Source organism: Panthera pardus, unplaced genomic scaffold (assembly GCF_024362965.1).
Source record: "Panthera pardus isolate Hobbes unplaced genomic scaffold, ASM2436296v1 HiC_scaffold_10, whole genome shotgun sequence".
Classification (NCBI taxonomy): Eukaryota; Metazoa; Chordata; class Mammalia; order Carnivora; family Felidae; genus Panthera; species Panthera pardus.
Window position 1 is genome coordinate 47,407,110 of NW_026526655.1, and position 13,114 is coordinate 47,420,223.

At 34.7% G+C, this 13,114-nt stretch overlaps 1 protein-coding gene across 3 annotated transcripts in view; it reads left to right on the forward strand.

Moving 5' to 3' along the window:
- Positions 1-10,062, forward strand: part of ZSWIM2 (zinc finger SWIM-type containing 2) — a 31,895-nt gene extending 21,833 nt beyond the window's left edge. For all 3 annotated transcript variants that reach the window (XM_053907090.1, XM_053907095.1, XM_053907093.1), the window contains 4 exons: positions 792-876; positions 1,569-1,681; positions 8,075-8,228; positions 9,159-10,062. In XM_053907090.1, the coding sequence (XP_053763065.1) occupies positions 792-876; positions 1,569-1,681; positions 8,075-8,228; positions 9,159-9,965 (1,159 nt within the window). In that variant the 3' untranslated portion in view covers positions 9,966-10,062. The remainder of the gene's footprint in view (positions 1-791; positions 877-1,568; positions 1,682-8,074; positions 8,229-9,158) is intronic.
- Positions 10,063-13,114: the final 3,052 nt, after the last annotated feature.

The following is a 13,114-nucleotide window of genomic DNA, read 5'->3' on the forward strand; positions in this document are numbered from 1 at the left end:
TAAGAAGTATTCTGCTAAGCACAACTCGCATTCTTGAAACAATTGGAAAACACTGGCTAATCAAATGATAGAATATCTAATAGGCTATAAATCCTATAGGAATTTAGATAAAGAAAGAAATGAAAATTAAGGTACTGTGGAAAGAAATCATGGAAGGATTGTGTGGTAGACAAAATAATGCCTTCCCAAATATGTCCACATTCTTATGCCCAGAACTTACCTAACATAGGGGAATTAAGGTTGCAGACGTAATTAAGATTGCTAAACACCTGACCTTGAAGTAAGAAGATTATTCTTGATTGCCTGGGCCCAATGTAATCACAAGTGTTCTTAAAAGTGGAAAGGGAGGCAAAAAAAAGAGTCAGAGGGAGATGTGACTTTGGAAGAAAAGCCCAGAGAGACAAAGCATTGCTTGCTTTGAAGATAAAGGAAAGGACAACAAGCTAAGCCAAGGAAGGTAGACAGCTTCTAGAAAATGGAAAGACCAAGGAAAGGGGTCCCCTTTAGAACCTCCAGAAACAAATGCAACCCTGTTGACCCTTTGATTTTGGTCCCTTGAGACCTATGTCAGCCTTCTATCCTACAAAACTATAAGATAATTAAGTTGTGTTGTTAAGCTGCTAACTTTGCTGTAATTTGTTACAGTAGTGGTAGGAAGATAATAACAGGTGAGAAAAGATGGGACTTGTCCTATCTGCCTAGTTCCCAGGAAATTTTAGCTGGAATTTTTCACCAAAACCATCAAAATAATTGGTTTTTTTCTTGTATGTCTTAATATTTTGCCTTTTTAGGTGTACCAAATGCATAGAATATCACTTATGCCAGGAATGTTTTGATAGTTGCTGCCATCTTTCTCATCCCTTTACATTTCGTGAGGTACAGTTTCCATCTTGAATTATATGGTGTTTGTATTTATCCTGTTGTAAATCTAAATAAAGTAAATCTAAGAATAATAATACATAACACTTTGGAATAGAGATGATTGTTTTTTAATAAAAACCTAAGACTATATATTTAGGAGAATTCTTTTTCATAGAGATGTACAGTGCAACTAACTCTCACATTGGTAGTTTATAAAATAACAATAACAAACATCTGATGACATTACACATAAATCTTAAGTATTGGAATTACAGCCACTAAACTTGAAAATTCATTTTAAAAAAAGCTCAGCATTTCTAATTGGCATAACTTATTGACAACAACTTATGGTTTTAAATTTTCTTACATCAACAATAATGAAATTTTATTTCAATCCTTTATACTGTATACTTAGAAGTAAATGCCTCCTGATGTTGAATAATAATTCTACCTTCTACCTATTAGACAAGATAAAACATCCACAAAAAAATTACCATTATTCATTAATATTCTTACCTTAAAAAGTAATGTTATTATAGTAGCTGTACAATAGTATATTAGACTCACTAATAATTTATAAATTTTTAATGTTAAAAATTTTAAATGAATATTATTCACATTATGTTGTTAATATGTGGCTGATTTTAATCCACAAAATTAAAAATTTCCATGATTTGCAAAGTAACATTTATTTTTACCTATTACAGAAGAGAAATCAAAGATGGAGATCACTAGAAAAGAGATCAGATGAAACTATAAAATATGTAGATATTAAAAATGAGACAGAAGAAAAGATGCCACATTTTCAAGGAAAGCAAGGGTAAGATTCTCAGTGAAGCTTACATTTCTTTTGTGACTTGGGACATTTAAATAATTTTTCAGTTTGAATAAGTTTTATTCATTCCTTTATTCAGTAAATATTAATTATATCCTAGTAACATTATTATGCAAGTAAAAAGGAAGGTTTTAGAGTCAGACTGCCTGAATCTAATCCTTGTACAACTATAAGTTGGCAGTGTGACTTTTGGGCTAGTTAACTACTTTGCTTCTCTTCCACATTTTTTTCATCTTTAAAATGTGGATGGGTGCCTGGGTGGCTCAATCAGTTGAATGTCTGACTTCAACTCAGGTCATCATCTTGTGGCTCGTGAGTTCGAGTCCCACATTAGGCTCTGTGCTGACAACTCAGAGCCTACTAGCCTGCTTCAGATTCTGTGTCTCCCTCTCTCTCTGCTCCTGCTCTGCTCATGCTCTGTCTCTCTCTCTCTGAAACATTAAAAAATAATAAATAAATAAGTAAATAAGTAAGTAAATAAATAAATGAATAAATAAATAAATAAATAAATAAATAAATAAATAAATAAAATGTGGATAATTATAAAACCAGCCTCATAGGAATTTTGTGAATATAAAATGGTTCAGACACACAGCAAATACTCAAATAATGTCTGTTATTATTAATACTACCAGAGATTCTACTAGGCATTAGGGATATAGTAGTTTCCTCAGTAAATGATTGATCATCTAAGTAAATGTAAAATTAAAAATGACATAAGTTATTAAAAAAATACAGGGGGATTTGATACTTGTTTTGAAGCGATTGATCTCTAGGGGAAGGAAGTCTTTTCTGCCTCACTCCCTCACTGTTTCTCCCTCATGGAGGAAGAATGCTGAATGGATTGGTTGTATTTCACAACCTTGATTGAGCTGTTTATTAGTGGACAGGCCTTCAAATTTTTTGTCATATTCCTTATTAAAGAAAATTAAATATACTGTGTATTATTAACACATTAGCTATAAAAATATACAAAAGAAATAATTTTGAAAGGATATGGGATAAAATTAGTTTTTAAAAATAACTTCAGGGGCACCTGGGTGACTCAGTCAGTTAAGTGTCTGACTCAATTTCGGCTCAGGTCATGATCTCACAGTCATGAGATGGATCCCCATGCTGGGCTCTGCACTGAATGTGGGGCCTGCTTAAGATTCTCTCCCTTCCTTTTCCTCTGCACCTCCTCCACTTGCACTCTCTCTCTGAATGAATGAATGAATGAATGAATAAATAAATAAATAAAGTCCCTTTATTAGTAATAATAATAATTTTAGTGAATTATCCAAATAAAAATTGTCCTTACTCTCATTAACACAAAAACACACATACATTTCTGTCCAATCCAGTGGATATTTACCCATGTCCTGTGGGTGCTTCAGATACTTTGTAGACCACAGCTCTTATGAAGCATAAAATAACGTGTGGGTATATAATAAGCCTATACTAAGGCTCTACATCTCCATTTCCTCTGGCTCTGGCTAGGTTCCTAGGCTCTGGCTATTACACTTCAACCTATTTGGATAATAAATTGTATAACTAAATGTGTTGAAGATATTGTAGATAGAGACAAGAGAACATTAAGGTAGAGAAACATTCTAGGCAGAGAAAGTGGATTAAATAAAAGGAGAGAGTTTCAAGATAAGGAATACTCACCACATTAAATAATAAAAATACACAGGTATTTTTTTTTAGTTGACAATCACAGGTATTTTTTTTAGTTGACAATTAGATGATCTTGGTAAAAGCAGTTTCTGCAATATTATGGAAATATATCTGTAGAGTGATTAGAAACACAATAGAACATAGCATGCAACCCATGAATCAATGAGTAATTTTGACTTTCAAGTCTTATTATTTAAGAAATACATTTCTAAATTTTAATTCCAGTATAATTGACATACAGTGTTATATTAGTTTCAGGTACACAATAGAGTGATTCAACAATTCTACATATAACTCAGTTCTCATCCTGATAACTGTATTCAATCCTCTTCACATACTTCATGCATCCCCCACCCACCTCCCCTTTGGTAACCACCAATTTGTTCTCTATAGTTAAGAGTTTTTTGAGGTGCCAGGGTGCCTCAGTTAGTTTAGTGCCCAACTCTTGATTTTGGCTCAGGTCATTATCTCATGGTTCATAAGTTCAAGCCCCATGCTGGGGGAGCCTGCTTGGAACTCTCTCTCTCTCCCTGTCTCTCTGCCCTTCCCCTACTCTCATTCTGTCTCTCTCTCCCTCTCTCTCTCTATCTCTCTCTCTCTCTGTCTCTATCTCTCTCTCTCTCAAAATAAGTAAATACTTAAAAAAAAGAGAGATTTTTGGCTTATCTCTTTTTTTCTTTGTTTTGTTTCTTAAATTCCACATATGAGTGAAATCATACAGTATTTGTCTTTTTCTGACTGACTTATTTCACTTAACATTATACCCTCTACATCCCATGTTGTCATAAATGGCAAGATTTCATTCGTTTTTATGGCTGAGTAATATTCCAGTGTGTGTGTGTATACTTCTTTTTTGTCCATTCATCTATCTTCTTTGTCCACTCATCTATCAGTGGACATTTGGGTTGTTTCCATAATTTGGCTATTGTGTATAATGCTGCAATAAATATAGGGGCACATATATTCTCTCAAATTGGTGTTTTCATATTCTTTGGGTAATACCCAGTAGTGTGATTACTGGATCATAGAGTACTTCTATTTTTAATTTTTTGAGGAACCTCCATATTGTCTTTAATAATTGGGCCATACCAGTTTGCATTCCCACCAATAGTACAAGAGGGTTCCTTTTTTGTCCACATTCTCACCAACACATGTTGTTGCTTGTATTTTTTATTTTAGCCATTCTGGAAGGTGTGAGGTGATATCTTATTGTGATTCCCTGATTTAGTGATGTTGAGCATCTTTCCATGTGTCTGTTGACCATCTGTAAGTCTTCACTGAAGAAATGTCTGTTCACGTCCTCTGCCCACTTTTAATTAGATTATTTGATTCGTGTTGAGTTTTGTAAGTTCTTTATACATTTTAGATGCTAACCACTTGTCAGATAAGTCATTTGTAAATATCTTCTCCCATTCAGTAGGTTGGCTTTTAGTTTTGTTTGTTGTTTACTTTGCCGTGCAGAAGTTTTTTTTATTCTTATTTTGATGTAGTCCTAATAGGTTTTTTGTCTTTTTTTTTTTTTGCTTTTGCTTCTCTTTCCTCAAGAGACATAGCTAGAAAGATGTTCTTATGGCTGATATTTGAAGAGTTACTGCCTGTGCTCTCTTCTATGATTTTTATGGTTTCAGGTCTCACATTTAGGTCTGCAATCCATTTTGAATTGATATTTGTATATGATGTAAGAGAATGGTCCAGTTTCATTCTTTTGCATATAACTGTGCAGCTGGTCCACAAACCATTTATTGAAGATACTTTTCTTCCATTGCATATTCTTGCCACCTTTGTTGATGATTAATTGGCCATATAATTGTGGGTTTATTTTTGGACTTTCTCTTCTGCTCCATTGATCTATATGTCTGTTTTTCTGCCAGTACCATACTCTTTTGATTACTACAGCTTTGTAATACAACTTGAAATCTGGAATTGTGATACCTCCAGCTTTGTTTTTCTTTTTCAAGATGTCTTTGACTATTCAGGGTCTTTTGTGATTCCATACAAATTTTAGGGTTGTTCTAGTTCTGTGAAAAATGCTGTTGGTAGTTTTTTTTTAAGTTTATTTATTTATTTTGAGAGAGAGAGAGAGAGAGAGAGAGAGAGCGCCTGCATGAAAGTGGGGGAAGGGCAGAAAGAGAGACAGAGGATCTGAAGCAGGCTCTGTGCTGACAGAAGAGAGCCCAGTGTGGGGCTCAAACCTACGAACCATGAGATCATGACCTTAGCTAAAGTCAGATGCTTTAACTGACTGAGCCACCCAGGTGCCCCTGTTAGTATTTTTATAGAGATTGCATTAAAGCTGTAGATTGCTTTGGGTAGTATGGACATTTTAACAATATTTTTTTTCAATCCATGAGCATGGGATGTTTTCCCATTTGAGTGTTGGCACTGCACTTATTCCCACACATGTCTGTGTATCTAGACTGGGGGCTAGGGGAGGGAAATGGTGCCCACCAGCTATTTGGTTCTTGGAATTATCTCCCAAAGATTGCTTCCTCTCCAGCACATACTCTGAGATTTGCAAATACATCTCCTTCCTGTATATCCCAGGCGTTTTTTAAACTGCTGTTTCTATGCTGATCTCAGTGGGGCTGTTTGTTTTGCTCTTTTAGGGTGGAGACTCAGTTTCTTATCCCTCTGGCTCTCCCAGAGCCAACCCTTTTGATTTTTAAAGTTCCAGTTGTTAAGCCCCACTGATTATAAGAACTCACAAAGTTAGGCCCCTCTAGTTTTCATAGCTAAATGTTATGGGGATTTGTCTTCCCAGTGCAGATTCCCCATGCCTGAAGTGCCTGGTTTGGGGTCTGGTCCTCCCCCCTTTCCACACTAATGGCATCTCTCCCCATTCTGGACAGTACCACAGGTCAGTTTGGCTCCCAACTGCATCTCCACCCTCCTTACCTTCTTTGATGTAGACTCTTCCCTACATTTAGCTGTGAACAGTCTGTTCTTCCAGTCTTCATGTCATTTTTTGGGTTATTTAACCTGATGTGAGTGTTATGTAGGTGTACAAATGGGACAAGGTGATTCTAAGATACTCCTACTCTGCCATCTTCCCCAGAAGTGTGGAAATACATTTTGTAAGGCTATAGTTGTCATACTGACTCCTCTGATGGATCTGGCAAAGTAAATTGAAAACCTTCTGGAAAAAAATTCACCATTCTAGATGCCATTAAGAACATTATTCATGGGGAGAGGTCATAATATTAACATTAACAAGAGTTTGGAAGAAGTTGATTCCAACCCTCATGGATGATTTTGAGGGGTTCACTATTTCAGTGGAGGAAGTAACTGCAGATATGGTGGAAATAGCAAAGGAAATAGAATTAGAAGTGGAGCCTGAATATGTGACTGAATTGCTGCAATCTCATGATAAAACTTAAATAGGTGAGGGGTTGCTTCCTATGGATGAGCAAAGAAAGTGGTTTCTTGAGAGAGAATCTATTCCTGGTGAAGATGCTGTAAAGATTGTTGGAATGACAACAAAGGATTTAGAATATTATATCAACTTAGTTAATAAAGCAGCTGTAGGGGTTTAAGAGTATTGATTAATTTTGAAATAAGTTCTTCTGTGGGTAAACTGCAATCAAGCAGCATCACATGCTACAGAAAAATCATCCATGGAAGGAAGTGTCAGTTGATGAGGCAAACTTCATTGTTATCTTGTTTTAAAAAATTGTCTCAGCCATTCCAACCTTCAGCAACCAGCACCCTGATCAGTCAGCAGTCTTTAACATTGAGACAAGACCAGCAAAATATTATAATGCACTCACAGCTCAAATAACGTTAGCATTTTTAACAGTAAGGCATTTTTTAGTTCAAGTATGTATATTGCTTTCTCAAACATAGTATTATCGCACACTTAATAGATTACAGTATAATGTAAACATAACTTTTATGTGTACTGAAAACCAAAAAATTCATTTGGCTTGCTTTACTGTGGTACTCACTTTATTGTGGTGGTCTGGAACCAAACCCACAATATCTCCAAGGTATGCCTGTATTTGAACTATGTTCTGAATGACTTTTGAATAATAGGATTGTGTCTAACCTTTAGCTAAGTTGTGTTTTTAAATGTTTATCTATGTCATCAGTTGGTAATGGCATCAAATAGCAGTTAATTTATATTGATCTGAGTTATGTTGGTTCGTACTTCTGGTACAAAAATGGGTTTGGTACTTTTAGAGTCACATTAACATAGTCTAACAACACTAAAGTAGTAAACGTATCCCAAGGGAAAATGAGTTTCCTCCTAGATTCGTATCTACCAATTTATCATAGTAGCCTGAAATATTTAATGTGGCTTACTGTGCCCCTTACTTCCTACCAGATGGCAGAGTGAATTGGATTGTATTTTTCTAAACACAAGGTGTATGTGTTGGCTCAGACTGAAATAATTTGAGTATATGTTTCTTATTAAAATTTTGTTCTTGTTTCATATACATTAAAAAGTGCAAATCAAAAAATTTCAGGTTAGGGTTTTTATTTGAAATGACTAAATTAAATTTTGTTATTTATGAAGTTGATGTTGAAGTTGGATCTATCTTGTTCAGCATCAATATAGTAGATTTTTTAACTTTATAGTGTATGAGATTTATTACCTTCAGTTCAAGAAAATATTGGAATCGTTTACATTATTTATATGGAGGTAATTTACCTGTGCTATTGACTACTTCCTGATCTATAATCACATATAAACATATCTTTCTGCTCATTCTCATTCAGCCAAGTTTACACACCAAAACAAGTGGTAAAGTCACTGCCTCTCTTACTGATTACAAAAACTAGTAAGCTGCTTGCTCCAGGCTACCAGTGTCGACTTTGTTTGAAGGCATTTTGTCTTGGTCAACATACAAGATTGCTACCATGTGCTCACAAGGTAGAAGTCACATCATTTTAGTTTGTCTTTCCTTGTAGGGCCAGTGTTTATAAATGAATTGACAGTTTAAGTTTCTCCTGTCACTTTTTGGTTATATCATGTGCAGAGATGTTCATATTGAACAGCGTATGGTAGAAGAGCCGTAGCAGAGACCATTGAGAAGGCAGCTCTGTCCCCTGTGGATGGATTTTTGTTGATTAGGACTCATTTCTGTATATGCTATCCAGAAAAGATAAATGGCTCTTCAAGTTAGATTATTTTATCTTACTTCAGTTACTTGCAGAAAGAAAAAGCTTATAGAATATTAACTTAACGTGTTTTGTGATTCTTTGGATGAAACAGATGCTTAATTTGACATAGTTTTTATTTCAAATGAATTCACTAGAATTAAAGTCTAATGTTGTTTGATCATTATATATTTGGTAACCAGGTTTTTTTCTGAAATAAAGTTACTGTAAATATTTATAGCTTTAGAGTCACCTTTATTTAAAATGTCTGATAGGTTGTTTTCTTCCCAAGAATGTGATTTATTTTTATATCTTTTTATATCTTATATTTTACCATTTTATATCTTACCATTACCAGATCTATTTCCAAGTCTAGTTGGTTATGACTGTTTTTATTATTTAATACATGTCATTCATTAGAAAGCAACAGTGAAATTGATGACTTAAGTAGTAAGATTTCATGAGATTACAAAAAAAATCCATAGAAGGATTTCCATTTTAGTGTTGAAAATAGACATCAGTCCATAACCAATTCAGTTTTACTCTTCAAAATATTTCCATAAAACTTGATAAATTATAGTTATCTTCCATTTTGCTAGTTTTAATAATAACATAATAGTGAAACCTGGAGAAATTTGCATAGATAATGTACATTATAAACAAGACAATTATATCTCTGATTAATTCGTAATTTTTTTTTTAGTTTCATAGGAAATGTATTGACAGTTGGTTATTATACAAGTGCAATTCATGCCCTATTGATGGACAAGTTATATATAACCCTTTAATCTGGAAAGATACAGCAGTAAATGGACACACACATCAGTCCATTTCAAACACAAACATCACTCATCTGTCAAAACAGGAAGAACCAGAACTTTTCATTCCTGGTACTGGATTAGTCTTAAAACAAAATAGACTTGAAATTTTACCTAGCATACCTCAACATGATTCTGAAAAGTTGAATACACCTGAAAGTCCAACAGATACCTATCAGAATATAACAATAGATGATCTATTCTCCATCAAGTTAGATGATTCAAACTCAAGAAGATTAATCTATGAATATAAAATTAGCCAACATTTCCCCAAGTATCTTCAAGATTCACTCACTGAACACACTGGAAAAATGTCATCTCAAGCATTTCTTCCTTCCATTACTAACAAGAATATTATATGTCTCACGGCAATGGAAAGCCCATGTATCAGTGAAAAATGGCACACTAGTCAAAGCCAGAAGATGGCCAAGGACTGTAAACATATTAACCACAATCCAAAGAAGACTCTTGGTACTAGAATAAAAGACAAGAAGAGATCAAATACTTCACTACAAGAAGATTTAAATCTTATTGTCAGTTGGGGTACAAGTAAACTTAGTTTGTCTAAAAGATATAGTAATTATATGAGAAAAGTTAGACAAAAATGTAATCTGTCAAGAAGGCCTATATCTCACCCTTTAAATACAAAAAGTACTGAGCTATCTTTAATATTGGAAGGAGTTCAGTTATGAAGATGCATGTTTTATTAACATCAGAAAATGTTTGAATATTGAACATAAAAATGTTTCATTTGTAGAACATAAACATCGTATATTCTTGACAAATGTGTATAGAATTCTTTGTTGTCATTTTGCCTATTTGAATGATTAGCTACACTTAAATGACCCCATTCCTTATAAGACTTAAATCATTAGGTGCTTTGATCAATATGTTCAGGATATTAATTATGAATAATTTTAAAAATTTTATTTCATACTGATTAAAATAACTATTTTTACTTAAATTAAGGAAATAGATTTTCCTTGCATGGAGTCACTGTTTTTAAACATTGAACTTGATACATGTAACATGGAAGGATTCTTTCTAGGTCTTTGTGTATTTTTTGCATTTTAATATTCATACAAACCTATAGGAATATTCACACAAACCTATAGAAAATCCAGATGGTAGTTGTCTCTTTCACTTTATATCCATAAAGGTATTTTTTATACATTAAAGTAAAATAAAATACAGTGCTGTAAGTTATGCCACATTTACAATGGTTTCACTTATTTCAAGAAACTTGTAAGTACTACCAAATTTCTTGATACAATCAGTATTAAGGATCTGTTTTTTTTAAACCAGCCCCATTTCCAAAATAATGAACTATTGTTTCAAAATATTCACTTGAAAAATATAACCCTTAGATTCTTATTTTGCTTATTTTTAAAAAATTTATGGCTCAGTACTTTTCAAATTTTTGTATTAAAATATTGATATTATTTCATTGACTTTTATTATCTATGACAAGGAAAAAAACCTCACATAATATTTTTGTCACAGTGTTAATGGAATACATAGTTCTATGAAACAGATCTTGAAGACATCAAGCAGAGAAAGTTCTTTGAAATAGCATTTGAATTTAAAGAAATGACTAAATTGAAGTTAATCACAGACAGAAATCACTAAAATGTAGTTCAGAAATAGTAACCGAGAGTTCATTAGACCATGAGCTACATTTTTAAATTAATGGAAAATTTGGTTCATCTTTGATATGCAAATGGAGGACCAAATACATTTGTCAGCAATCACAAATTTTATCAGCCTTTTTTTTTCCCTTGGTAAGTTAAGGTGAAGCAAACTGCAAAATAACTTTCCAAGTAATCAAATATTATTTATGTTCTAATTGATATTCTTTTTAAAAGAATTCTTCCAAAAGGAAAAGGAAAGAAAATGCTTTGGAAAGCAAAGTATATGAAAGAGATACAAAAGAACCATAAGAAATTGGGATGTTAGTAAGGAAAAAAAAGATTTATTATTTAGTTTAAAGAAAGATATACTATGGACACTATTCCTATACTAGTCAAACTTATCATGATCATTCTGCAATTATTTGAGTTTTTATTATTGCAGTAGTATACTATACATAAAATACTACACCCATGATTTTGAAAGGAGAGTAGATAACTACTGGAATAAAAATTTCTTAGGTTATGAGCAAGCTTTGCCCTGAAAGAGTTAGGGATATGAATTAGGTGACAAAGCAGAAGAGGATAAATAGTTCTCTGGTTTGTTATTAGACAAAATGAATTTCATAGAAGATGTCTGATTTCTAAGAATAGAGGTAATCCTATTTATGAAGAAGAAGATATGGCCTGAGATCAAGGGTAGCAATGAATGACCTAACAGCCTGGTCAGGGACCTAGAAGAAGAAACATTGAAAGACTGCAGACAAGCAGGCTAGGTGATGATGGACATATGGGTGAGGGTCCTGCCGAAAGCTCCACCCACTGGGAGAATTTTCTCTTACCACTGCCTTTAAAGGCTACTCCTAGTGAGGCTACAGGGCAGTTGGCCATCCATTTTCAGTTTTCACCTACATATCCAGCCAACCCATCCAGAAGCCAAGACCACATTTTTTTCTCTGTCAGTCAGTCATAGGTTATTAACCAAAGGAGGGACACTGGTCCAACATTAATACTGATGAATGGCATGGCAGTCTGGGCTCTCTGCTGATGCAGCTTGCCTTCTGATACTGCTAAAGTTATCTGGATGTACTGCTTCCACATGATGATGGTTTGCTGCTGCACCCAGCCAACTTTATGACATGATGGCTCTAATAGACTCCAGCTTATGATGGGCATTTATGGATACATGATCAATCAAGTGGAATACCATGGTCAGGGGCTCCTCCACCAGAGCATGCCATGAATTGTTTTTCAAAAGGCAAATTTTATGGCCTTGCTCCAAAACCTCAGAAACCACATGTGATTCCCCTATACATGGGCTTGCCACAAGCTCCACTGGTCATGTTACTTATCATCAAAACTTCTAATATTAGGGGCGCCTGGGTGGCTCAGTTGGTTAAGCGTCCGACTTCGGCTCAGGTCACGATCTCGCGGTATGTGAGTTCGAGCCCCGCATCGGGCTCTGTGCTGACAGCTCAGAGCCTGGAGCCCGTTTCAGATTCTGTGTCTCCCTCTCTCTCTGACCCTCCCCCGTTCATGCTCTGTCTCTCTCTGTCTCAAAAATAAATAAATGTTAAAAAAAAAAAATTAAAAAAAAAAAAAACAAACAAACAAACAAAAAAACTTCTAATATTATAGAGCCTTCCAGGTTGTATGGCCAGAGCAGCATTATTGCTTATACCACAATCTAGACCTGTGGCAGAGCTCTTGTGTGCCCCAAGTGCCACCAAAGCTAGCAGCCATTAGTGTCAGCCATATGGGCCACAGCAGTATTCCCAGATGTGGGATAATGGAATATACTGCTCCATAACTCAGAGATACCAACCAGGTGTTAAACTTCCTCTTCTGTTGTGGGGAGTGCAAGATGTGATCATTTGTCTTTTATTTTGGAGTGGATATCTGGCATGCCTCTGTCCACAGAAACCCCCAAAATTTTAGTAATAAGAAGTCCCTGAATCTCTCTGGGGCACGATGTGTCTACCAAGGAGCAGGGTCAGATTTCCTGGATACTAGTTTGAAATTTCCACTTGTTAAATGATTTCATCTACCTGGATTTTGACATTTAAGTGCTACCACTTGGCCTTTATTTAGATCCAGTCACCACCACCACCACCACCCCCCCCGTGATATCCATGAGCCTATTAGTAAGGGCCTTTCCTACTCTCAGCCCTAGGTTATAGAAGAGACCTACCACTGAACTTTTAGTGATTCTG